Genomic DNA, 23,405 nt, shown 5'->3' with positions numbered 1-23,405 from the left:
GATTGGAGCAAACTCTGCATCAAGATGACCACGAGAGAAACACAGAGCAAAAGCAGCTTGGCAGCAGCGGGAGCTGCTAAAGGTATGCTAGAAAACTATTTTGCTAAGGCCGGCTCACAATTGATCGATGAAATCACAGTCCTAGAGAGGCGCATTTCACAAGAACTAGATTGGGCGAGGAGAACTTCTATGGGCCCTCTGGCACATGCCAAGTCCCCTGTCAACAGAGACGATCACATATTGAACATTGAAAACATTGAGCCTAATAATGAGATATCTGGTGTTGTCAATTCTCCTGTGAACCCAGATACATTAAATTCGACCTCATTTAGTATTGTAAAGGACCTTAGCGAATATGTTGACCTGAGCATGGTAAACTTGCCACCGATTCAACCACACCCCATCCCACCTACCACAGCAGCCCTGGTTCCAGATGTCATTATTGACAAAGGTATAGCTAATAACCTACTGCAGGGGGCAAGGGAAGGAGCTATTCCTAAAAGGAAAACAGAAGTCCAAAATAAAGGGAAAAGGAAGACAAAAACTCCCAAGCTAAATCCCATCCCCGAGGTTAATAGACCTGGCTCAATCAGTACAAAGATCAGGCCCACTGACTCAACCGAGATAATATCTTCTGAGGTATTGCTTGTAGAGGCAACAGAACATAACAACACGCACCCCCTCGACACCTCTAGTGAGGATATTATGCTAGCAGACATAGGTGCTCTTATGAGGTCCCTACTAAGCCCTCTAGAAGCACGGTTAATTAAGATGGAAGCTAGGCTAGTGTCTATAGAAAAATCGACGGTCCAGCTAGCCGATAGCCTAAAAGCAGACAGTGGGGGTGGCAGAGGGGGCACAGAGACAAAGAATAAAAGGGATCTCCTAGCTACCTCAAAAAAGGACAATAGGGTAGTCCCTGTGGTGCAAAAGACCAAACCAATCCCCCCCCCCCAGCACCACCAATCAACCTAAGGCCAAGGCAGACAATCCCAATCCACCCACAAACCAACAAGTACTGCATCTCCCCCCCCAGACTAACCCCATTCACACTAAGGATAATACCCGTGCTCCAAACGAGTCCCACAAATCAGCACTATCAACAGTTGAGGCACCTGGGAATCCCAAGAAGTTCAGAGCTGTGTACTTACCTCCGGAGGCGAGCCCCTATACAGTAATTTTAGCAGGGGTTCCCGAGTTGAAAACCACCTTAAGGAATCAACAGCTTCCCTAAAGAATAAGGTGGTTAGTTGGCTATCCATGTATAGACAACAGCTCTCATCCTGGCCCCACTTTTTCTTCTAGGGAGGTGGAAAAAGCAATTAGGTCTATAGTCCCCAATAAGGCGGCAGGCCCAGATGGAGTCCCTGGTGACTTACTTCGTAACAACGTTGAGGTCTGGAGCCCATTCATTGCTAAACTCTTGAATGAGGCAATGATGGGTGGCGATTTCCCGGACTCTTGGAGGGGGGCGGAAGTCGTCCCCATCTATAAAAAGGGCTGTAGGGACGATCCTGCCAACTACCGACCCATAAGCCTGCTTGATTCCACCCAGAAGGCAGCAGGGAAGGTAGTTCTGGGCAGGATCCTGCAGTGGGCTGAGGAAATGCAGGTCTTGTCTGACTTTCAGGCCGGCTTCAGATCTGGAACCGGCACGATTGAACAGACATTCCGTTTCCTAATGCTCTATTGGAAGGTGGTCACTCTGGGCAAGGGCAGTCTGTATCTCGCCTTTATCGATCTGCGGACTGCCTTTGACCTCGTCCCACGCAACCATCTGTGGGCTGTACTTGAGGGCATGGGTATGCCTGCGTACTTGCTGTCCCTAACCATGAAATTCCACGAAAACAACTACGCCCAAGTTAGATGGGGTCAGCAGGGCCAAAAAACATCTCGGATACCTGTTGACAGGGGCGTCCGCCAGGGGTGTGTGCTAGCTCCCACTCTGTTTTCTTTATATCTAAACGGAGTGGTTGAGCATCTTCTCCAACTACCAGCAGATGCCCCCTCCCTGGCGGGCAGAAAAATACCAACGCTCCTGTTCGCAGATGATACCTTGCTGATCTCAAAATCCCCGAAGGGCCTTCAAACCCTGCTAACAAGATTCCAGGGCTTTTGTGACACAAGGGGCTTGGCTATCAATATTGGTAAAACCAAGTTCCTTGTGTTGAATCCCCCCAGGAAAACAGTCCACCCTCCATCTATAGATGCCGTACCCCTAGAAAGGGTGAGGGAATTCGACTATCTAGGAATTAGGCTTTGCGACTCCATGTCTTGGAAGGCGCACCGTCAGAAAGTCATCTTGACTTATAGGAGGGTGACAGGCGCCCTCCTAAAAGAACACCGCGCCTCACCCCTCAAACCAATCGGGGTGATACTTGACATCTATAAGGCAAAAGCTGTGAGTGCGGCACTGTATGGGGCCGAGTTGTGGGGCATCCAGAAATTTGACACTCTATCTCAACTGGAAAATAAGTTCCACAAAGACCTAATGCGGCTCCCCTACAGTGCGCCCACCATACCCCTATTACTAGACACAGGAACACGAGCCATAGATGATCAGGCTAAGTTACGTCCCCTCCTCTTGTGGGCCCGCATATGGAATGTTCCTGAACTTTCAAGCTACGCGGATGCGTTAAACGAACTTCTCTCAACCCCTGGCTGGAATAAGATTGGTTGGCTCCTTGGAGTAAAACGCCTTCTGTGCGATCTAGGCCTGGAGGACGCTTGGGCCAGCAGGTCATCACCCCCCAAACAGCTGCTGAAGAAATTATTCTGGGCATGGGTAGATAGCGAGAGAGTGTCCCATCCAAATCTGTGCCGATCAGCAGAGGAGTTCTTGACTACCAAATGCCGTCCCTTCAGAGAACCCTACCTGGATGTAATTCTGAACACAACAGACAGGGCGCTGTATTTTAAATTCAGGGCAGGGGTCTTGCCCCTAGGCACAAGGACATCAAAATGGAAACCACCATGGCAAACCATAGCAACTTGCCCCTTCTGCCCAACCAGGGATGAATCCATTCCTCATTTATTGTTCGAGTGCCCAGCCTATGCTGCTCCTCGTCGCAGATGGCTGAAACCGCTCTGCGTGAGGCTGGGCACTCGGTCACATTTGGAGGCCTTACAGTTACTAAGAACAGATCCTCACCCACTGCTTGCATGTGGCCTGGCCAAATTCCTGGGGTGGGCATGGAGGATAAGATCTGTGAGGAGAATGGTCCTCCAGTAAGGATCCCAATAAGATCTGTGAGGAGAATGGTCCTCCAGTAAGGATCCCAATTGGTATTCCAGTAGCCTGGCCCTTCCCTGTACGTGTCCCCTCCGATTATGCACACCTAAAGCTGCTAATTATGTATTTGCACTAATGTTTTTAGAATAGTTGCTCTTACCAAGTGGCATATTTTAAGTATTTTATCTGTGATTCTGTCAGCTTGTTGTACAACTGTTTTTATGCTTGCTCTTATCTTATCTTTTCTGTAACGCTTTTATGAAATGAAATATTTCGAAATAAAGCTATACAACAACAGTATAGACCTCTACCGCAAGGTATAACCAGTGAGGTCCTGATGGTCGGAAGGGTTCCATGGGTAGGCAGCTCAAAGAAAACCATCCATGGAGATTGCGTCCTGATTAATTTTAGAGACCCCAGGACCGCCTCCTACATCTGTGGATGGCTCCCGGATGACCAAGGGAGCAACATCAAGTCACTACCCCTTTCTTTCTTCTATCCCCCGTCGAACTACGAAAGGGACGCGGAGAGATGGGGTAGTTTCCCAGAGAGAGGGGGTGGGTGGGACCACAGTGGGAGAGGAAATCTCAACTACCCCAGAATCCAACATCAAGCGATCTTCACACCAATTTTGGAGGAGGAGGGTTGGGAAACTTATCATGGCAGGGGAAGCGGTTGGGGTGGAAGAAATAGAGGAGAATACTGTCCTAGAGTCCACCACCCGATATACTTTCCCACATTCAATAGATACAGCGAATTAGAAATGGTGGATTGACAGGTAAGGCCCCATGGCAAGGAGTACCATCATTGCCATAGAGAGGGTCCCGAGGTAACCACCACACCCTGTAGTTCTATAAATGAAGTAATGACAGAGACCGGGCAGAATGAAGAAATGAGCCATAGTAGGGAGGCAAACAAAACCATCATTAAGCACCCCAATAGTAACAGAGAACCACGAGGAGTTTTGACCACAGCAACAACGCTCACGGGTAATTTAAACGACCACGCTCCCTATCCCACTCTATCCGCAAACCCCAGGCCGCCCTTCCTGAAAATAATATCATGGAATGTGGCAGGCCTGGGAAATAAGTGGGATCAACAGGACTGGATATCCTTTATTGACTCTAAAGACATATGTCTTTTTCAAGAAACCTAGGCGAGGGAAGAGTACTCTCCCCTTGTTTTGCGACATTTTTCATTCCGGCGAAATGGGGGGGTAGGGGACGTCCATCTGGTGGCCTTGCAGTATGGGTGGCAACTCACTTGGGATGCCAGGCCACACGACTCCCACTGATTACAGAGGACACATTAGCTGTGCAGCTCGAATGGACAAACTCCCGTAGACTCGTCTTGATAAATGTTTACTCCAGACCAGTAAATATAGCACAAGAATCGATAACTATTGAGGAACTCTCAGCTTTCCTCAATGAATTACCCACGGGAATCCCAATCGTGGTGGGAGGGGATCTGAACTCACTTCTAGCCCCTTGCAGGCCTCCTGGATGGGTCCTCACTAGAAGGATGCTAGATGGCTAGTTCCCCCAACGGTAGCTCCTCCCCCTAGAGCATGGACCCCACTTGCTTTACAGATTACCGCCCTGACCCTCAAACATGGACTCAGGGCGTGTAATGGGCGCACTAAATCTGACAACCCCAGCAAATATACTTTTAACAGAGCGGGCAGGAAGTCAAGAATAGACTACGTCCTAGTCCAACTGTCCTCGTGGCAGCATATCATTGATTTTAGGGTGCTAGACAGAGCAGACAGTGACCACAATGCCCTAGAATTATTGGACTACGCCGTCCCTGGCAAGGAGGGTAGGGACCATGCCATGGTGGCAGCAAATCCAAATCCAGGCCTCCTTCTTGAAAATAATAGAAAGAGAGTAAGGTGGGAAAAACTGGCTGCCAGTAGAGAAAAATTATCCAGCCTTTACACGAGACTTATTCCAATAGTAGAAACAGTTGGTTTCCTTAGTGTGGAACCAAGCTCCCGGGGAACCCACAAATTATTGTGGCTGGTACATGAGGAATTTGTCAGGACCTTGGCAATAGATCCCTTTTCCAAGGTTCATAGCAAAGGTGCTGGCTCCCACCGCTCCACATGGTACAATGCCACATGTCGCAAGGCAAAGGGGGATCTTCTCTCTTCTATTAAAGAGGGCAAAAGTAGATTAGAGATACAGACTAGAAGACGGGCATACAAGAATCTGGTCAATAGTGCTAAGATGGAATGGGACCAGAATAAATGGGAGAACCTTTCTAGTTCTTTAGCTGCTAGGGACAGCCGTAAGTTCTGGCGTATCGTCAACACGGGGTCCGAAGACCTAGCACCTGCAATAGAACCCAATATCGCACCAAGCGTATGGCAGGAACATTTCCAGTCCCTCTATTCAGAGGAAAATGGGGCCAAATGTTATTCATCTCCATCTGTCACAAATCATGTAGAGGGGGACCTCTTTACAGAAAAGGAGGTCAGAGCAGCGATTGCGCGCCTGCCACTGGGCAAAGCGCCAGGGTTGGATGGTCTTCCAGGTGACCTGTTTAAACAGGAGCCTGATGTATGGGCCCCCTACCTATTGGTATTGTTCAATGCGGTTCTGAAGGGCATGGATTTGCCTTGCACTTGGCTGGGAGCAGAGGTTGTTCCTATATTTAAGAAGGGCTCGCCTTTGCTCCCAGCCAATTTACAGGCCCATCAGCCTCAGACGTGTCCCAGAAGCTTTTTGGGAGGCTTATATTAGATCGGCTCCAGAGTTGGCTGGAGGAAAGTGCTATTCTGAGCCCATATCAGGCGGGTTTTAGAAGGGGGGTATCTACAACTGAACAAATATTCAGTCTAAACCTCATTTATTGGAGGACTAGACTAATCGAGGGGGGCAGCTTGTACACTGTGTTTGTGGACCTGCGAGTCGCCTTCGATTTGGTGCCAAGATCAAAATTATGGAGTGTCTTGGCAGATATAGGTGTCCCGGCAGATATCCTATCCATCCTAATTAAATTGCATCAAAATAACTTTGCACGTGTCAGGTGTGGCAGGAACGGGGACCTCACAGGTAGATTCCCCGTTGACAGAGGGGTGAGACAGGGCTGTGTGCTTGCACCGACCCTGTTCTGCCTCTTTGTGAACGGGGTAATCGCCCACCTGTCCAGGATTGGTGACATCGACGCCCCCAAATTGGATGGCAGCAGGGTGCCCGCCATTATGTTTGCGGACGACACCCTGCTGCTGTCGAAATCCCCTATGGGAATCCAAAGGGTATTGGATGGTTTTCTGGAATTCTGCACAGAAAGGGGACTGGAGATCAACGCCTCAAAAACAAAAAACATGATCCTAAACCCCACTCCATCAACACGCCCTAACCCCATGCTTTGCTCAGTCTGTTTAGAGAGGGTCTGCACGTTTGAGTACCTGGGGGTAACCCTAAACGAGAAAATGACCTGGGCAACACACAAGACTAAAGCTAACATGCAACTTGTGCAGCTAGTGGGTGGTATCTCAAGGATGGTGAAGAACTCTATATACCGCCCAGTGGGTCCAGTCATTCAAATTTATAAATCACAGGCCCGGGGGGCAGTCACATACGGGGGCGAACTGTGGGGTCACACCTCTGCCCAAAACTGACCTGTACAGAATATAAATTTATCAGACAGATGGTAGCTCTCCCCTTAAGCACGCCGTTGCTTCCTTTGAGACTTGGATATCAGGCCAATCGCTGACGAACTGGGACTCAAGCCATTAACCTTTTGGCGACGACTCTAGAGCAGCAATGATCTCATTAAATACAGGACTGAGCTTCAGGAGTTTTTAAATGTACCAAATGCTACTTTTATCCCATGGTTAACCTATATAAAAAGGTCACTTGAGACCCTAGGTTTATCAGAACTCTGGACTGATCCGGTAAATGCAAGCCTCAGGATCTCACGTAAAGAATTATCAAAAGCTTACTATGACCTAAAGCTTATTGCTGCCTTGGATGAGACACGGGTGGGCTCTCTAACAAACTTATTCATCCAAAACAAAGACTACTATTCTTTCGAATGTGTTTTGGATGGTATGACTCCCGCGCTAACCAGGAAGCTCTTTCTGCAGTGGCGGTATGGTACTCTACCTTTAAGGTCATTTACAAGTTCCTGGTCTTCGCCCCGACCACTGAGCGCTGCCTGGTATGCGCGTATCCCCAAGAAAATGACTCACAAGTGGTATTTTTTTGCAAACCCTACCAAAAAAAAAAAATCAGGAAATACTGGCTCATCCCCCTTCTTAAAAACATGGGCTTCAGAATTTTTTTTACCTGCGTACAGAATCCTGAAGACTGATCTCTCCCCCCAGATAGTGTTTGCAATGGCAAAGTATTTAACGGCAATGTGGCACGCACGTTCACGCTTCCTCAAGCTGGACGAGGATTTTTAATTCCGTTTTACCAACTTCAGTTGGTAATTGGTTTTAGCTGTCATTGAGGATAATCTGATTTATATTGTAAAGACCAATTTTTATAATCATTGTTTTGATGTATTGTATAAGTTTCATGTGATTGTGATGTGTGTATATCTTTTATGATCTTATTGGTCGAAATAAAGATTTCAAACTAAACTATATACTCAGACTGCTGTAACTCGCATACAACAGTGTGATAATTTTATTTATTTATTTTATTTTGGCGATTTTCTAGAGCGCGCAAATACCCATGGGTGTCTCGGCGCTGTAGTTGCAGAACTCTCAGGGGGGGGAAGGGAGGTTTAGGCAGGGAACAACCATGTCTTTAGTTTTTTTCTGAAGTTGAGAAGGGTCGGAGCACACTTGATGTGTAGAGGAAGTGTGTTCCACAGTATGGCTGTTGCCACGGAAAAGCGTTTGTCGCCCCAGTTGGCCCTTCTTGTACGGGGAACCATGAGTAAGTGCGCTGAGGATGACCGCAGGGCTTTTGTGTGTTCAAGCGGTCGGAAGGCTCTTCTTAGGAATAGAGGTCCGTGATCGTGGATAGCCTTATATGCTATGCATAATGCTTTAAATTTGATACGGCTCCTCACCGGTAGCCAGTGTAGCTGTCGGATGTAGGGGGAGACCGATGCAAATTTAGGGATGGATAGCAGTGTCCTGGCTGCTGCATTCTGCACTGTTTGCAGTTTATTGAGGACCTTTTGTTGTGCATTGAGAAGCAATGCGTTGCAGTAGTCAGTTTTAGAGAATACTAAAGTACTGACTAGGGTTTTGCCTGCATGTGGAGGAAGGTATGGAATTAATTTTTTTATCCTTTTTAGTATGTGGAAGGAAGAAGAAACCACTGCATTGGCATGTTGCTGAAATGACAGCTTGTTATCGAAGATAACGCCCAGGTTGCGTACCTTCGTTACAGGTTCTGGGGGTTGTCCCATCTGGTGGGGCCACCATTGTGGGGACCAGGTAGGTTGTAGCCTCCCGAATGTCATCACTTCTGTCTTATCAGAATTGAGTTTAAGACAGTTGGATGACATCCAGGAGCTTATTGCCTTCATTCCCGTTTGGAAATTGGCTGCCACCGAGATTCCATCGTTGTATATCGACAGCACCAATTGGGTGTCGTCGGCATAGGTAGTGAGGGAGATTCCGCAGGATTTTATGACCCTCGCCAGGTCCGACACATAGATGTTGAATAGTGTCGGACTTAGCGAGGATCCCTGCGGTACTCCACATGGCAGGGAGAAGGTCTGGGATGTGAAATTGCCTAGTTTTACAGTTTGAGGACGGTTTGACAGAAATGAGGCCAGGAGGTTTTTAGCTTTGTCTGTGATTCCTATGGCCTCGACACGGTCGATCAAGGTGGCATGGTCGACCGTGTCGAAGGCCGCAGATAGATCGAGGAGTATCAGTACTGCGGCTCCTCCGTTATCCATCGTGGACCTAATCTCATCTGCTGCTTTTAGCAGTGCCGTCTCCGTTCCGTGTCCTTGTCGAAACCCAAATTGGGTGTCATCCAGTAGATTGTTGTGGTGAATGTAATTTGACAGCTGGGTGTTCATGATCTTTTCAAAGATCTTTGCAGGGAATGGGAGGCAGGCAATGGGCCTGTAGCTAGCAGGCAGGAGAGGGTCTAGGCTGGGTTTTTTGAGTAGCGGTTTAATTATTGCTGACTATTGTTGACTTGTAGTTCATATGCTTGATCACATCTTCAACATGTTAGCATCCAGAATTTATGTAACCGAGTGCATAACAATGTCAGATTTGTAACCTTCGCGTCAGCTGTGAGAACAAAATATATATAACTATTTGTGATCCATATGCATGGCCAATTATCTGATCATGGTAAGCATCCCAAACGTGTAACATGAATTGCACATCAGCTTGCCTTGCAGTCTACTTACAAACCGTAGTGACAAGTTCCTGATAAACAGCATGACCATTTACAATGCCACTAAGCTCCGTTGTAAGCATTCTACAGAGTAGTTTCTCTCCCATCCACAAATCGCAGTAGCGCCTCGTCAGGATTTAAAAACGAAATAAGTCACATAAATACTACTACAATCAAATGGCAGCTTCAGGCTATGCATTGACCCAAGAAAGTTCAGCACCAATAGTTTGGTTGGTCCACGTTCTCTGCCCAACATTAGTAGGTTGGTGAGCATGTTGGAGAAAGCCTCAGTGTTCGACTCTGCATTTGCACTCAGACTGCCATCAAATAGAGTTACTAACAGAGATTCATGGTAAATCCCAGTTCAGGAGTTTACCCTTTGGTGGGATTGGTTCCCAAAATACAGAATCTCCACTTTTTAAAACTTTGCAACATTTGCCATTGGTAAATGAGGTTACTTTTCTGGATAGCAAAGATGAGAGCAGAAGCAATTGGGGGTTTGAGGGTGAGGAAGCCATCTTGTGACTCCCCCTCACCCACCCACTACACAATTCAGATGTTCTTTCTGTGAAATGGTTTGGTAGTCCTCCCGGAAGTAGCCATGTTTTAAGGCAAGATTTTCACTTAGGATGCAGCAAAGCTGTCTTGCACATCAATGAGCAGTATATTTTAAATATTGTCTGACGGAGTCTCTGTAAACATCAGAAGTTAGTCAAGGGCTACTAAAATACAAAAGCTGCACAAAAGTACAGTACCATCTACTACTATCCTGTCCCCCAATTTAGGCTTCTTTGGTGATCAGAAGCCAGTTGCAGTTTGACTCAAGGAGGAATATTGCATGGAGAATACTTCACAGCGTCATGGTTCAAATGTTTTGTTTTAATTCTTTTTATTAAACAACTCATTATGCATCACAAGGCTGAAAGTGTTTACATGTACGTCACCAATTTGAATTCACATGCTACGTTACATCATGGTGGAATCTAACAATGGCAGTCGCTTAGGAAACATTCAAACCATTTCTTCTGTTACTCCGCATTATGCAGGGTATGAGTCGTACCTGGGTTACCTTCTTTCACTATTCGGTAAGTGAAGTAGTGTGTCCGAGAACTCTTGGTCCTCCCTACAAGCCCCTGTATACCTGCCAGAGAGATCATATATTTTCCCACTTCTTGATGCATCCCCTGCTTTTGTATATTACTTCTTCTGCTTGTTGGCACCAATCTAGGTTGGCCTCCCCTTCTGCCACTGATGGGGAGAGGGGCACGCAAAACCGCCGTGCAATGTCACGCTTTGCTAATCCTGCAGCTAATGTCGGGGCCAGTCTTTCTCTCACTTGATCATCAACAGGAGCCACCTGGCGTCCATTGGCACCTCTGCCCCCAATACTCTTGACATCACTAGCCAACATGAGCCGATTACTGACCAATCCCATACAATATGAAAAAAGGGTCCCTCTTGCGGACAGCCACCAGCCCTTTAATAACTCAGTACCTCAGTTATTCGTGGGATCGCGACCACGCCTGGCGCCAACATAGAGGCCCACATCTCCATCCGGTGGGGGTTCTCGCTCGTGGACTCTCAGCCCCAGCACAACAGTCTGCAGACCCAGCTTCGTTGAGGTTGTAGCAGCAGGCGCCCTTACCGGTTCTTTGTCCTGGCACACCGGCACAGCCCGGTCAGTCTTGGTGCACGAGCAGGCCCGATTGCAGGCCGGTGCCCATCTCCTGTGTGTGTGTCCAGTGCCTGGAGTCCACCTCGGGACCTCCCACCGGCATAGACTCACAGTCGGCGCCTCCCGCCGGACTTCGTTACAGTATAGCCCTCAGTTGCAGCGTCCGCTGCTGCCGTTCGCCTCCTTTTGCTCGAGCTTCGAGCCGGCCCACCAATCACTTGGATCAATTTCCTCCCCATCACGCCGGGGCAGCGCAAACTGTACCAAGCACCCCCAGTGCCAGCACAGCTCCCCTGGGTCATCGGGTGCCCCCGCAGTATGTCAACATGGTGGGGGGCCTTCCGCAAGGGAGCCAGTCAGTCCCAGCTAGCAATGAGTCGCGGTCAGCACCATTTTGATAATTCGGGCGCTGCCTCAATTCTTCTACGCCACCTAGTTCGTCCTCTTAGCTTGGGCCACCACGTTTCGGATAATCATTATCGGCTTGCTCAGAGGCACTTAGTGTGCGGCCATCTTCGCCGGCTGCAGGCCATGCCCCCCATGGATCAAAGTCTGTATAGAGCCATTTAAACAAAGTCACGGGTTTCACCTTCAGAAATGACAGCGCTCAACGTATGCCCACAAAATTATATAAAGCGACTATCTAATGGTACAGAAGATCCCACAAATATCACACCACAGTGGTGCTCTGCAGCATTTAGACACATCCTATGTGATCATGTCTTCCATCCCATCCACTCACTGTAATACAACTTTTATGAATTGCTTGACTTTTGAAGCCCAAGAGGGTAGAAGAAATATTACTCCTCTATAATGAAGATGGCAATAGAAGAATTTGACTTTTGAGGTCAGATATCCCCATTATATATATATAAATAATCACATTCTTCGGCATTGTACATTCAGAACATGGATCTCTCACCTGGAAGAAAAAAGGTCATAAGAACATGACTTCCTGGTGAGCCCAACTGGTTTCTCTGGATTCCATACACTAAGGCTGCAGTGAATGTAGACCTGAGGAATACAGTACAAAATGAACATGGATTAATATGGCGCTCCCAAAGGTGCTCAGGATGTTCATTCACCACAAAACACTCCAGCCCTTACTGAGTCAATACAAGAACTCTACTGCTACACTAACAACCACTAACAACCCCCCAAGAAAGTCCAAAGTGGCTCTATCACTCTACATAATACAAACTACTGCTGAACTATTTCAGAAAGACCTATAACAAACTTCAATCAGGTGTTTGATAAGCACAACTACTCACCTGTTAGGGTCTCAAGGCGCTGGGGGGGGGGGGGGGGCGAGGGTGGAGGGGTGAACCTACTTAGAGAAACGAGACTTGCAGCAGGGAAATTAAAGGTAAGTTTATTAACAATACACAACCTGGCATCCGACCACCTCGACAGTCCAGTGCAACTCCAACTGTCGAGTGTCGCCAGCCTGACATTCAATAAAAGAACAGAATCAGAATGTAGCTCTCATGCAATACTCACAAGACTAGTAACTCACATCATATCAGGGGGTCACAGGTTCCAGTCCATCAAGGAGGGGGTCTGACTGTTTTGAGGTTTCTTTCGAAGATGGGGAGCGATGTCATCTGTCTGAGGTGGAGCAGAAGGTCGTTCCAGGCTCTGGCCACATGGAAGGAGGAGTGGCCTCCCGATCTGGTCTTTCTGGTGCAGAGGACCATGGCGTAGGAGAGCTGGGCTGATCGTAGGGTCCTTTGGGGTGCGTGGAATTTGAGTCGGCTGTTCAAGTATGTTGGTACAGTGTTGTGAGCGTGAGTTAGCATCTTGAAGGTGACTCTAGCTTCAATGGGAAGCCAGTAGAGTGTGTGCAGGTGCTGGGAGATGTGGCAAGTGTCTTGGTAGGTTGAGGACCAGTCTTGCCACGGCGTTTTGGATGTTCTGTAGCTTGCGGGTGAGGTTTTTGTTTATTCTGGCATAGAGTGCGTTGCCATAGTCGAGCCTGCTGGTGACCAGGGCGTGAGTGACGGTCTTTCTGTGTTTGAGCGGGATCCACTTGAAGGTCTTACGTAGGAGGCGGAGGGTGTGGAAGCAGGAGGACGAAACAGGGTTGATCTGGTGGTCCATTTAGATCTCTGAGTCAAGGATGATTCCCAGGTTGCGTGCGTGGTCCTTGGAGGTGGGTGGGCTTCCGAGGGCAGGGGGCCACCAGGTGTCATTCCTGGCATCGGGGTTTGGGCCCATGATGAGTACTACCATTTTGTTGGTGTGTAGTTGTAGGCAGTTGTTTTTCATCCATTTGGCGATGGCTTCCATGCCTTCGCAAAAGTTGTGTCTGGTGGTGTTGGGTTTGTTGGATAGGGAGAGGATGAGTTGGGTGTTGTCTGCGTACAACAATGTTGAGTCCGTAGGTTCTGACGATGGGGGCAAGCGGAGCCATGTAGACATTGAAGAGCGTAGGGCTGAGGGAGGACCCCTAGAGGACTATGCAGGTGGTAGGTGTAGGGTCTGAGAGAAAAGGGGGAGTCTGACCCGCTGCGTTCTGCCGGAGAGAAAGGAGCAGATCCAGTCGAAGGCCTGGTCTTGGATCCCTGCGTTATGGGGTCTGCGTATTAGGGTGCGGTGAGAGACTTCGTCGAATTCCGCTGAGAGGTCGAGGAGGAAGAGGGCTGCTGTTACTCCTTTGTCCAGTAAGGTATGGATGTTGTCTGTTGCGGCGAGGAGGGCGGTTTCCATACTGTGTTTTTTTCTGAAGCCAGATTGAGAGGAGTCAAGAAGGTTGTGCTCTTCGATGAATGTGGTAAGTTGGCTGTTGATGGCTTTCTCGATGACTTTCGCTGGGAACGGGACCTGGGAGATGGATCTGTAGTTTGAGGTCAGTGGGGTCCGCCAAGGGTTTCTTCAGGAGGGGGTTGATCTCAGCGTGTTTCCAGTCATCAGGGAATGAAGCAGTTGCCAGGGAGTTGTTGATGGTGTGGCAGAGCATGTGTGCGATGGTGTCGGCGGCTCTGTTGAAAATGTGATCAGGTCAGTGGGGACCCCGGAGTGGATTGACTTCATAGTCTTCAGTGTGTCTTCGGTGGTGAGAGCTGTCCAGTTGTCGATGACTGGCTTCAGGGTGTCTGGGGTGGTTGGTAAAGATTCAGTGTTGGTTGTCTTCATCGAAGTTGTCGTAGATGCGCTTGATTTTGTGGTGGAAAAAAGTGTCAAAGGTCTAGTAAGGGAGGGAGGGATGTCGGTGGACTCGCTGGTGGGTTGGGCAAACTCCTTGATTTAGAAGAGTTCTTTGCTGTTGTGTGCATGAGTGGAGATTCTGCCTTCAATTGCTTTTTTCCTTATTTTTCTGATGAGTTGGTGGTGGGCGTTGGTGGCGGGTCCGAAGTTGTTGTGGGCTTCTGTAGATTTGGTGTTCCTCCAGGTCTTTTCGAGGCGGCGGCAAAGGCGTCTGGACTCTCGAAGTTCGGTGGTGAACCATCTAGCTTTCTTGGCATGGGCTTTATTGTTTTTCTTGAGGGGCGTTATGGTGTCGGAGATGCATGTGTGCAGAGTTCGGGTTGCAGTGTTGGGGTCGTCGTTTTCCGCGATGGTTGCGGAGGAGGTGCTGAGTGATGAGGTTAGCTGGTCATCAGTGATTCTGGTCCAGATTCTTCATGGTAGCAGGTGCTGGTGGGTGTTCTGAAGGTGAAGTGGACGCATTGATGGTCAGTCCATGGAGGTTTGGTGGTGTGGCGGAAGGTGATGGAGTATCCTATTGTGAAGAGGGGGGTCGAGGGTGTGTCCTGCTGAGTGCGTGGGTTCGGTCACAATCTGGTCCAATGTTGTGGAGGTTGTACAGGAGGGATGGAGGTTGTCCAGTTGGTTGTTGAGGTGGAAGTTGAGGTCTCCCAGTAGGGTGTAATTGGTGGACGCGATGGCATGCAGGAGATGATGTCCGTGATGGAGTTGGCGAAAAGTCAGCGGGGTCCAGGAGGTCAGTAGATGAGGGTGTCTTGAAGTGAAGGTGTTCCATCAGGTCTGAGGGCTCGTCGGGGAGTGTGCTCAGGCGGAGAGTGGATTTGTGGATGATGGCGATTCCTCCTCCCGGGCAGGTGGGGATAGTCCTTCCTGGAGATCTTGTATTCTTGGGTAATGGTGATGGCAATGTCCGCTCCCGAGGTGCTGTTGGTCCAGGTTTCAGTACAGAATGCTACGTCGGGGGTGGTGCTGTCGAGGAGGTCCCAGATTTCAGTGGTGTGTTTGTGGAGGGATCGGACGTTGAGGAGGATTCATTGAAGGGTCTTCAGCTTGGGTTGTGTTCTTGCTGGCGAGTTGCACTGGGTCCATGGTCTTTGCGGTGCTGCAGGTGTGCCGGCAGTGGTGACAGCTGATGGGTCCGTGGCAGGTGATGTTAGCTTGCAGTTGTTGTTGCAGCCTGGGTTGAGAGCGTGGAGTGCTGCTGGGTCGTACCGTTGGCGGTGCAGAGATCCAGGTTCCTGGCGCTGGTCGCAGCTGGATCGCAGACAGGCTTGCCTTTGGCGCCCAGGCGACACGGCTGCCATTAAGTAGGGTTCAGGGAGGGCTGGACAGGTGGGAGCGGGGAGGGGAGCTTGATTGGGCTGGTCTCACTGCTTGCTTGCTCCACACAACCCTACCCCTGCTACAGTCAAGATTTAAAGTACACTTAATGGTCCATGCCTTCTAACCCACCTACAAATAGAGCCAATCTCTCAAAAGTATTTTAGGGAACCCACCTGTAGTACACAAAACACTAAGACTTCAAAAACATTTCAGTATCTGCCCCACCCAAATCAATCCATCAAATAGAAGCATCTAATGGTGCAAACTGAGTTTGACCAAAATGCAGCTTCTAGGCTTGCAAGAGGATTTAATAAAATTGCTCCACAGAACCCACCAAACATTAACTTCCAAAACAGCTTCCAGTCTAGATTATCTTATGGTTGGGCGCTTTTGTTCCAGAAACTACAAATGTATTTACTTATCATTGGCAAATTCATTAACAGATAAATAGTTATTTGCACACTCGTCATTATTCAATCTCTTTCTGAATAGGTTGGCCCTCACAAAAGACATCAGTGAGCAATTAAATTAAAGGATACGGTCTTCAGTTTAATGCGATTGAGATATATGCAGAACTCATCTATGAGAGGATGGTCCTAAGAACAGACATATCAATAGCATCCTTGCAAATGAGAACTATTGGTAACTCTTGTGGATGAGGAAGTGAACAGCATCGGAATGACACGCCGACATAAGGACTGCCATCTCCAGTACATCAAGTCATTAATGCCATGTGGCTTCTGCGAGGTTCTTTGAATGAACGTGTCCTTTCCATCAGATATGCGCAAGATTAAGAGCATGCAGCTGATTGGTTAGAACACAAGGCCAAAACAAATGCAGCTTGACCATAGATCACTGAGGCGTGTCTGTTGTGGTTTGTGAGTTGGTCAGTTGGGAAGGAAGTAGAAGGGTTGATGTGTAGCCAGTAAGTGTTTGGGGATTCTCTGAAGTGAGTGCCTTTATAAAGAATATGTATATTTGAGATAATGTATTAAACATAGCAAATGCAGCGAAGTTCCCAAAATACAAAGTGTAAATTAATCACTCACCATCTGCAGAACAAGATGCTTGTTAACCCCTTCCATGCTCATGACGAGCTCAGCTCGTCATGAGGCTGGGTTGGATGAGGATCCAGCATGGGAGGGGGAAACCCTTAGCAGCCAAGGTGTTAAAGATCACTCAACTTTAGGTAGGAAATTTCTCAAGATAACATTTTCAAGATTACAGAATTCAACATTATCCCACAGAAGGTAGATGAAGGAAAGTCTCATTGGAGCCTTCTCATATTGGTTTATTTAAGGAGTTGTTTAGTGTATCCTTATCTTCTTTATAGCCTGCATCTTCTGGATAACTAACTTGCGTTTTAATCAATGCTCGTCTTAAGCACTAAGCAAGAAGGTGTAAGTGAATGAATAATTCAGTTTCAGTTTAGAGTAGGCTAAGTTTTTTTTTACACAGTAGTTGCAAAGATATGTCAATCGTTTTTCTGTAGTTGCTGTGATTGTACTGAAGTCAAACGACTCCTTGTTGGTATCAGTTTTTCAAAGAGAATGCTCACTCAAGCATTGAGTAGTGATTGAAGGGGTTGGGTATGCATTTTATGTAATGGCTGCTTCAGACTCCTTTATTTTTTTTCCAAAGTGGTGCACTGTAGCATAAAACAGATTAGGTTATGAAAAACCAACCCCGTATACAGGATCCCCTAAATTTACGAGATAAGGGGCACTTGTTTCCCAATGATTTTAACATTGTGCGTTTTCTCCCTTACTCTATGGAGCAAATAAATGAAAATATCCAAAACCAATTGTTAACCCTTTCATTGTTTCATTTGTGCCCCTCAAAGGAAAAACTGGTTATTGATTAGGAAAACAGTCTAAGACCTCAACTTGAGGGAGATCAGACCTTTCTCCAATAGCAGGCACCATACACATACCCATACGCAAATACCAAAAGAGTGGTTGAGCTTGCATTTCTGCACAATACATCAATTGTTGATATTCCTTGATCTATATTTCACCCCCTTAGAACATTCCCTACTTTACCTGCTCCTCTGCCCCTTGCATCAGCATGAAAGCCTGGATAGTAAAAATGATAGAGTTGTTTGTCCGGTGCCAGAATGACGAGTTTCCAAACTTTCCATCAACCAGACATCTGCAGGATACAAAGTACAGTGGGAATTTAAGAATGACCATTAGTTAATAACAGCCACATCATAGATGACCTTCTGTGCCATCTAGGATTTCCATTCATAACAAAACACACCACCCGCCTAAGGCGAAGCCACCTCTATCTAAAGCTCAATGGGAATGCCAGGTTACAAAAGAGAGGCGACACTGGCTGGAATAAGGCACTTGTATAAAAAAAACTATTGGACAAAAGGCATCTGAGCCGTTGATATATTCCCCAATCAATGACCATCAAAACATGCTACTAGACTTGAGAGAAAAATTAAAAATGGAATCAATATAATCTAAAACTAAAAGGATGGATTTTTTTTTAAATCAACAATTATAGAGCCTCGAAGCCAGGCCACATAATGTGGAAGATTCTTTCTAGCTCAAGAAATACCTCTGAAGGAAATCACATCAAAAACATGCCCACTATTACATAAACAAGTTTGTTGTTTATGCATACGTTTGAAATATTTTCACTTAAATGTGTATATCTTCTTGTGCCATTTTTTTGCAAAATTGTAATACTGTTCTGGAAGGGATCAAAATGGAAGAATTCTTAGATCTCTGAGGGGTTTTGTAAAGGGCAGATCTACTTTCCACAAAGTTTGTGTGACCCGAAAGCTGGCGTCAATGTAGCTACACTGCCTATGGATGGAAATGCAGAGAGGTACCTTTTGGCAAAACCGGCAAGGGAGGAGCTCAAGTTCAGGTATTCCAGATGTATCAGCACACTTGAATGCTTACAAATGTTTAGATGAACAGACGGAGTACACAAAGATTGACCAATTGACTAAGAGAAACAACCGCTCTGATATCTGCAAAGATCATGTTCGCGCTATATAAAACTTTCAAAATAAATAAATAAATAAACCTTGACTTACACGCATCACACCCCAAAGTAGGTTTCTCTGGGTGTCCCTTGCCCGGTAAGGGACTAAGGGTAACCAGATGTTGGAGAGAGGAGCACCAAACGTCCGTAAGTCACTCACCAGCAGTCATTAATGGAGGCCCTGACTGCCTAAATTCAGAAGAGAGAGTGGTTTGTTCCCTTAGCTAGGATAGAACAGGATTCTAGTCTGACAGCAGTAATAGAATGATGTGGTATGACATTTCTGGGTGAAAAAGACTATGGGGAGCAGCATGAGCTTAGGCATTAGGCAGTAGCAAATCACACAGGGGAGGTATCGAGCATTTCTAGCATGCCCAGATCCCTCAGACAAAGTGGGATACAAGAGAGGAAACCGCAAAATTGTTTTTAGGTCGACAAACTCTTGTTGGCGGAACAGCTTCAAGATCGATATCTGACCAGGTTTTCTGGTAGAGTGAGGTTGCATTCCAGGGTGCCTTTTGGAAAGTAGATATCAGAAACTTTGTGACGCATAGCCCTACACCCTTGTACTGTTTTTTAAACCATCTTTACTGCGCTTGGTGTTTTTAACAAACGTAATCATAAAGCGACATATACTTCCATTGGTACATGTAAGTGTACAATCTTTAATCAGTAACTTTGTAAAGTATGGTGAAGTTCAATACTCTCCATGCTGCTCGGGGGGGGCGCTAGAGGGCGCCGAGCAAGATGGCCGCACACATGTGAGGCTCTGCCGGGACCGTCTAATATCTGCTTAAATATCCTGCACATCCTGCATTTCCCGACTCCCAGCTTGATGGCAAACGACAACTGAAGCGACTGGGCAACGGGCGAGGCGCTTTCCCTTTGCCGGGGAGAACGTGAGAGCTGCTTTGCGAGAGGCGGAGTGCTACGCCGGAACCGCAGCCAGAGGCGCGCGGCCTTGCGACCTGTGCCCAGCGGACGCTTTGAGACCTGGCGGCTTCTCCCCCTGCCTGAGAGTACGGCCCGGAAGAAGGGAGGCCCGTGCTGGAGGCGACGACGGCACGCCAAGACGAGCAGAGAGTGGTCGGAGACAATACGGCCTGGAGCCTGGCCCTGCTGGTAGCGGTGAGTGGGGCGGGGATCTAGGCGAGTCCGAGGCTGCGGAGGCGGCGCTGGGCCGCACTAGGCCGCGCTGCGCGAGCTGTGGCCGGCGGGGTCGCTGGAGGGGAGCGGAACACGGCGGAGAAGAGGAGCTGGGGGAGCACAGTCGCCCACAGGTTTTTGGAGGGCTGCTGACCGCAGTGGATATTGGCAGAAAGGCCCGGGAGCGGTCTAGTAAAGTGACTCTGGCCTACTGTTTCGGTGATATTGCTCCCTGCTGAGGGATAGCGGCGGATGCGACGGGGGGCAGCCGGGTGCATTCTTATTCCACTTCGCCCTGGGAACTACTTGTGGCCGTGCTACGGGGGTGATTTGACTGCACTTGCCCCACGCCCTACTGCGGCTGGGCTGAGCCACAGATCAAGAAGGCGCCATGGGCAGGCCAGAAAGAAACCAGCCGAAAATAACATTTGAGACAAAAAAGACAGCGCTATCCTCCTCGCAGGTGCCGCCAGAAACAGAGCCTACGGGGGCGCCACGAACCTGGAAGCCACATTGGTGGCGATGCAAAAAACGCTACAATCCATAGAGGGCACCATGGAAGCGGTCAATCATCGACTCGACCATATGGCGACACAATTTGACCGGCAAAATGAACGGATGGGAGAGGTGGAACAGAGAGTGTCTGCCACGGAAGACGGACTGGCTACGGTGACAACCAAGGTGTTCAATATGGAGAGAGTTCTGGCGGTAATTCAGGCGAAGAATGAGGAGTTGGAAGGGAGGTCCAGGCGAAATAATATACGCGTTACGGGCCTACCGGAATCCACGAATGTTGGTCGAATGGAAGACTTCAAGGAGCGCATGCTGGTGGACATTTTTGGATCTGATCAACTGTCCCGAGTCTTCATCGTGGAGCGGGCCCACCGCTCTCTGGCGAAACGACCTGTACCTGGGGCACAGCCTCGTCCTATTATTGCTCGCATTCTTAATTATAGGGTTGTCCTACTGCGCCTTGCACGAGAGAAGGGCGCTATTGAGTATCAGGGAAATAAACTTGAATTTTATCCCGATTTCACTGTGGCGGTGCAAACGGCGCGCAAGGAATTTACCCTAGTGAAACAGCTGCTTCGCGCCGAGAACATTCCGTACGCCATGTTGTATCCAGCACGTCTTCGTATAGGACCCCCGTCGGACAACAAAATCTTCGCTTCCCCTAAGGCGACCATGGACTATGCAAAAAAATAGAAAAAACGTAAAAGAGACTCGAATGTGCAACAAGATGGGGAGGAGGACCTAGAGGATGGGGTGGCCTAGGTGCTTGACTCCTTGCTGGTGTCCCATTGCTGATGTACATTCACTGTGGAGTGGACCACCGCCCAGTTTCAAGTTGCTCAATTTCCCACTAGCTTTGATTCTCTTGCCATATGCGGGGCGAGCACTGGTTTAAGGAACGGAATACCTGCGGTAGCTGATATTTACTGTATAATATGGGCCGCACATTGGGCAGCTCGCAGATGCGGCGATTATTGCATGGGTCTCGCATGCTCCAGGCGTCACTATGGGCTTACACAGTTGTGGCCGACGCTAGGAGGTGTGCTATTGTACCAGACTGACTCACTGCGTCATATTCTAAGCATAGTGAGAGTTGTATAGAGGCACAATTGGGAGCGTTGATACCTCTATTGCCGAACGCTGGGTAAGTTTGACTTCCTATAATCCTTATTGCTGTGGAGCTGGGGTGGGAGGGGTGGGATGTTCTAATGGATTGCGCGGTCTGCACTCTCGTTAGTTTTTTGGCGGGAGTTGTGTGCCGCTGCGCCCCCTCCTATGGGAGATCCCCACACACTTCTGTACGTACTATTGGGGTTTTTGGGGGTGGGGGGCTGGGGGCAGCTTTGGCAGGTTGGGGACGCTGAAGTGGTTGGCGGGGGAATGAGGGTTTCTGGAGTTCTTGGGAATGGTTGCTGTTTCTCCTGGTCTATGGTGGGAGGTTTGGGTGGCCTGAACCGAGGTGGAAGCGCTACTGGACAATGTGCTGCTTGACTTACAAGGCAATTCTTGCTGACACTCGATTGATGGTTTATTGTGTGTGCTGTCTCCTTGGTTGGCTTTTGGGATGGTTCTACTATCTATGGGGTATACTTAAGACCTGGACGTATGGATAGGGGGGGTACACTTACCTGTATTACTTGGAATGTACGAGGATTGAATCGTCCACAGAAAACTAGACAAATGTTTGCATTCCTTAATAGGCATGGTGCGCATGTTGTTTTTCTTCAAGAAACGCATCTTAGGGGGAGGGCGGCAGAAACTGTGGGTAAGCAGTGGGCGGGCGTCAGACTGGCGTCCGCCTATTCGTCTTACGCATGTGGTGTTATGATCTTGATCAAAAAAAATGTACTGTTTGTTATACTGCATGAGGAGATTGACAAGGATGGCCGGTATATTATAGTACATGGTAAACTATGTGGAACCCTGGTTACGCTCCTCAATGTATACGGTCCAAATGTTGATGACCCTGAATTTTATGTTACACTTTGGAACAAAATTTACATGTTACCTCCATCGGCCGTGATCTGTGGTGGAGATTTGAATGTTACTCTGGATGGAGAAATGGACAGAAAACTAGACATGCCTTGTGTGCGCAAGAGGGCGGCTGATGCAGTCTGTGACGGTGTGAGTGGACTTGGGCTGGTGGACGCATGGCGCTTAAGGCACCCTGGCAGACGGGAGGGCACTTGTTACACATCGGCGCATGACACGTGGTCGAGATTGGACTATTGGTTGGTGACTCGGGATGTCAGTGGATGGGTGATGGATGTTGGTCACCTGCCTCGCACGATCTCCGATCATGTGCCAGTCCGCTTGGAAATGTGATTACCGACACATGCACCGGCTCCATTCACTTGGTGTCTACCGCCGGGAACTTTGACTGATCAGGTGTTGCGCGAGCGGCTTAGAACGATCATTGAGGAGTTCTTTGATAAGAATGTTGGGTCGGTTGACAGTATGAGTACGGTGTGGGAGGCCTTTAAAGTGACTGTACGTGGGGCATGTATTGGTCTCCAATCGGGAGTACTTACATCACTAAGAGATTCCATGACTAGGTTGGAGAGAGACTTGTTGGCGCTTGAACGCCAGTTGGAAGAATGCCCTGAGGAGACATTATTGGCAGACATTAGATTGAAGGTTACAGAATATAACAAACTAGCTGATCAGGAGGTGAAGTTCCTGTCCAAACACACTAGGGCGCGATATTATGGCGAAGGGGAAGACCAGGGAAAGGATTGGCGGATCGTATAAGGGAGCCCTGGGCCAGACACTGTAATGTGCAGGAAATAGAAGACGGGGAGGATATTGTGACTAGCACGACTGGCATTCTAGATTGTTTTACGAAATATTATAAACAGATGTACAAGTACAGAGAGACGGCGTAGGAAGAGGAAATAGCTCAGTACTTTGAGGACATAGCTTTGGTCTGGCTATGGAGGGGGCAACAGGAATTCCTTATGCATCATATCACAGAGGG

At 48.2% G+C, this 23,405-nt stretch overlaps 1 protein-coding gene across 1 annotated transcript in view; it reads right to left on the bottom strand.

The window, feature by feature from the left end:
- The window catches only part of LOC147679623 (zona pellucida sperm-binding protein 3-like), a 139,217-nt gene that overhangs the window by 23,515 nt on the left and 92,297 nt on the right, over window positions 1-23,405 (bottom strand). Inside the window, exons 4-5 of the mRNA XM_086944735.1 lie at window positions 17,809-17,917; window positions 12,159-12,250 (exon numbers count right to left, since the gene is read on the bottom strand). Coding sequence (XP_086800861.1) covers window positions 12,159-12,250; window positions 17,809-17,917 — 201 coding nt within the window. The remainder of the gene's footprint in view (window positions 1-12,158; window positions 12,251-17,808; window positions 17,918-23,405) is intronic.

Source organism: Lissotriton vulgaris, chromosome 11 (assembly GCF_964263255.1).
Source record: "Lissotriton vulgaris chromosome 11, aLisVul1.2, whole genome shotgun sequence".
Classification (NCBI taxonomy): domain Eukaryota; kingdom Metazoa; phylum Chordata; class Amphibia; order Caudata; family Salamandridae; genus Lissotriton; species Lissotriton vulgaris.
Note: the sequence above shows the minus strand (reverse complement) of the source record. Positions and strands in the feature narration are given on the sequence as shown.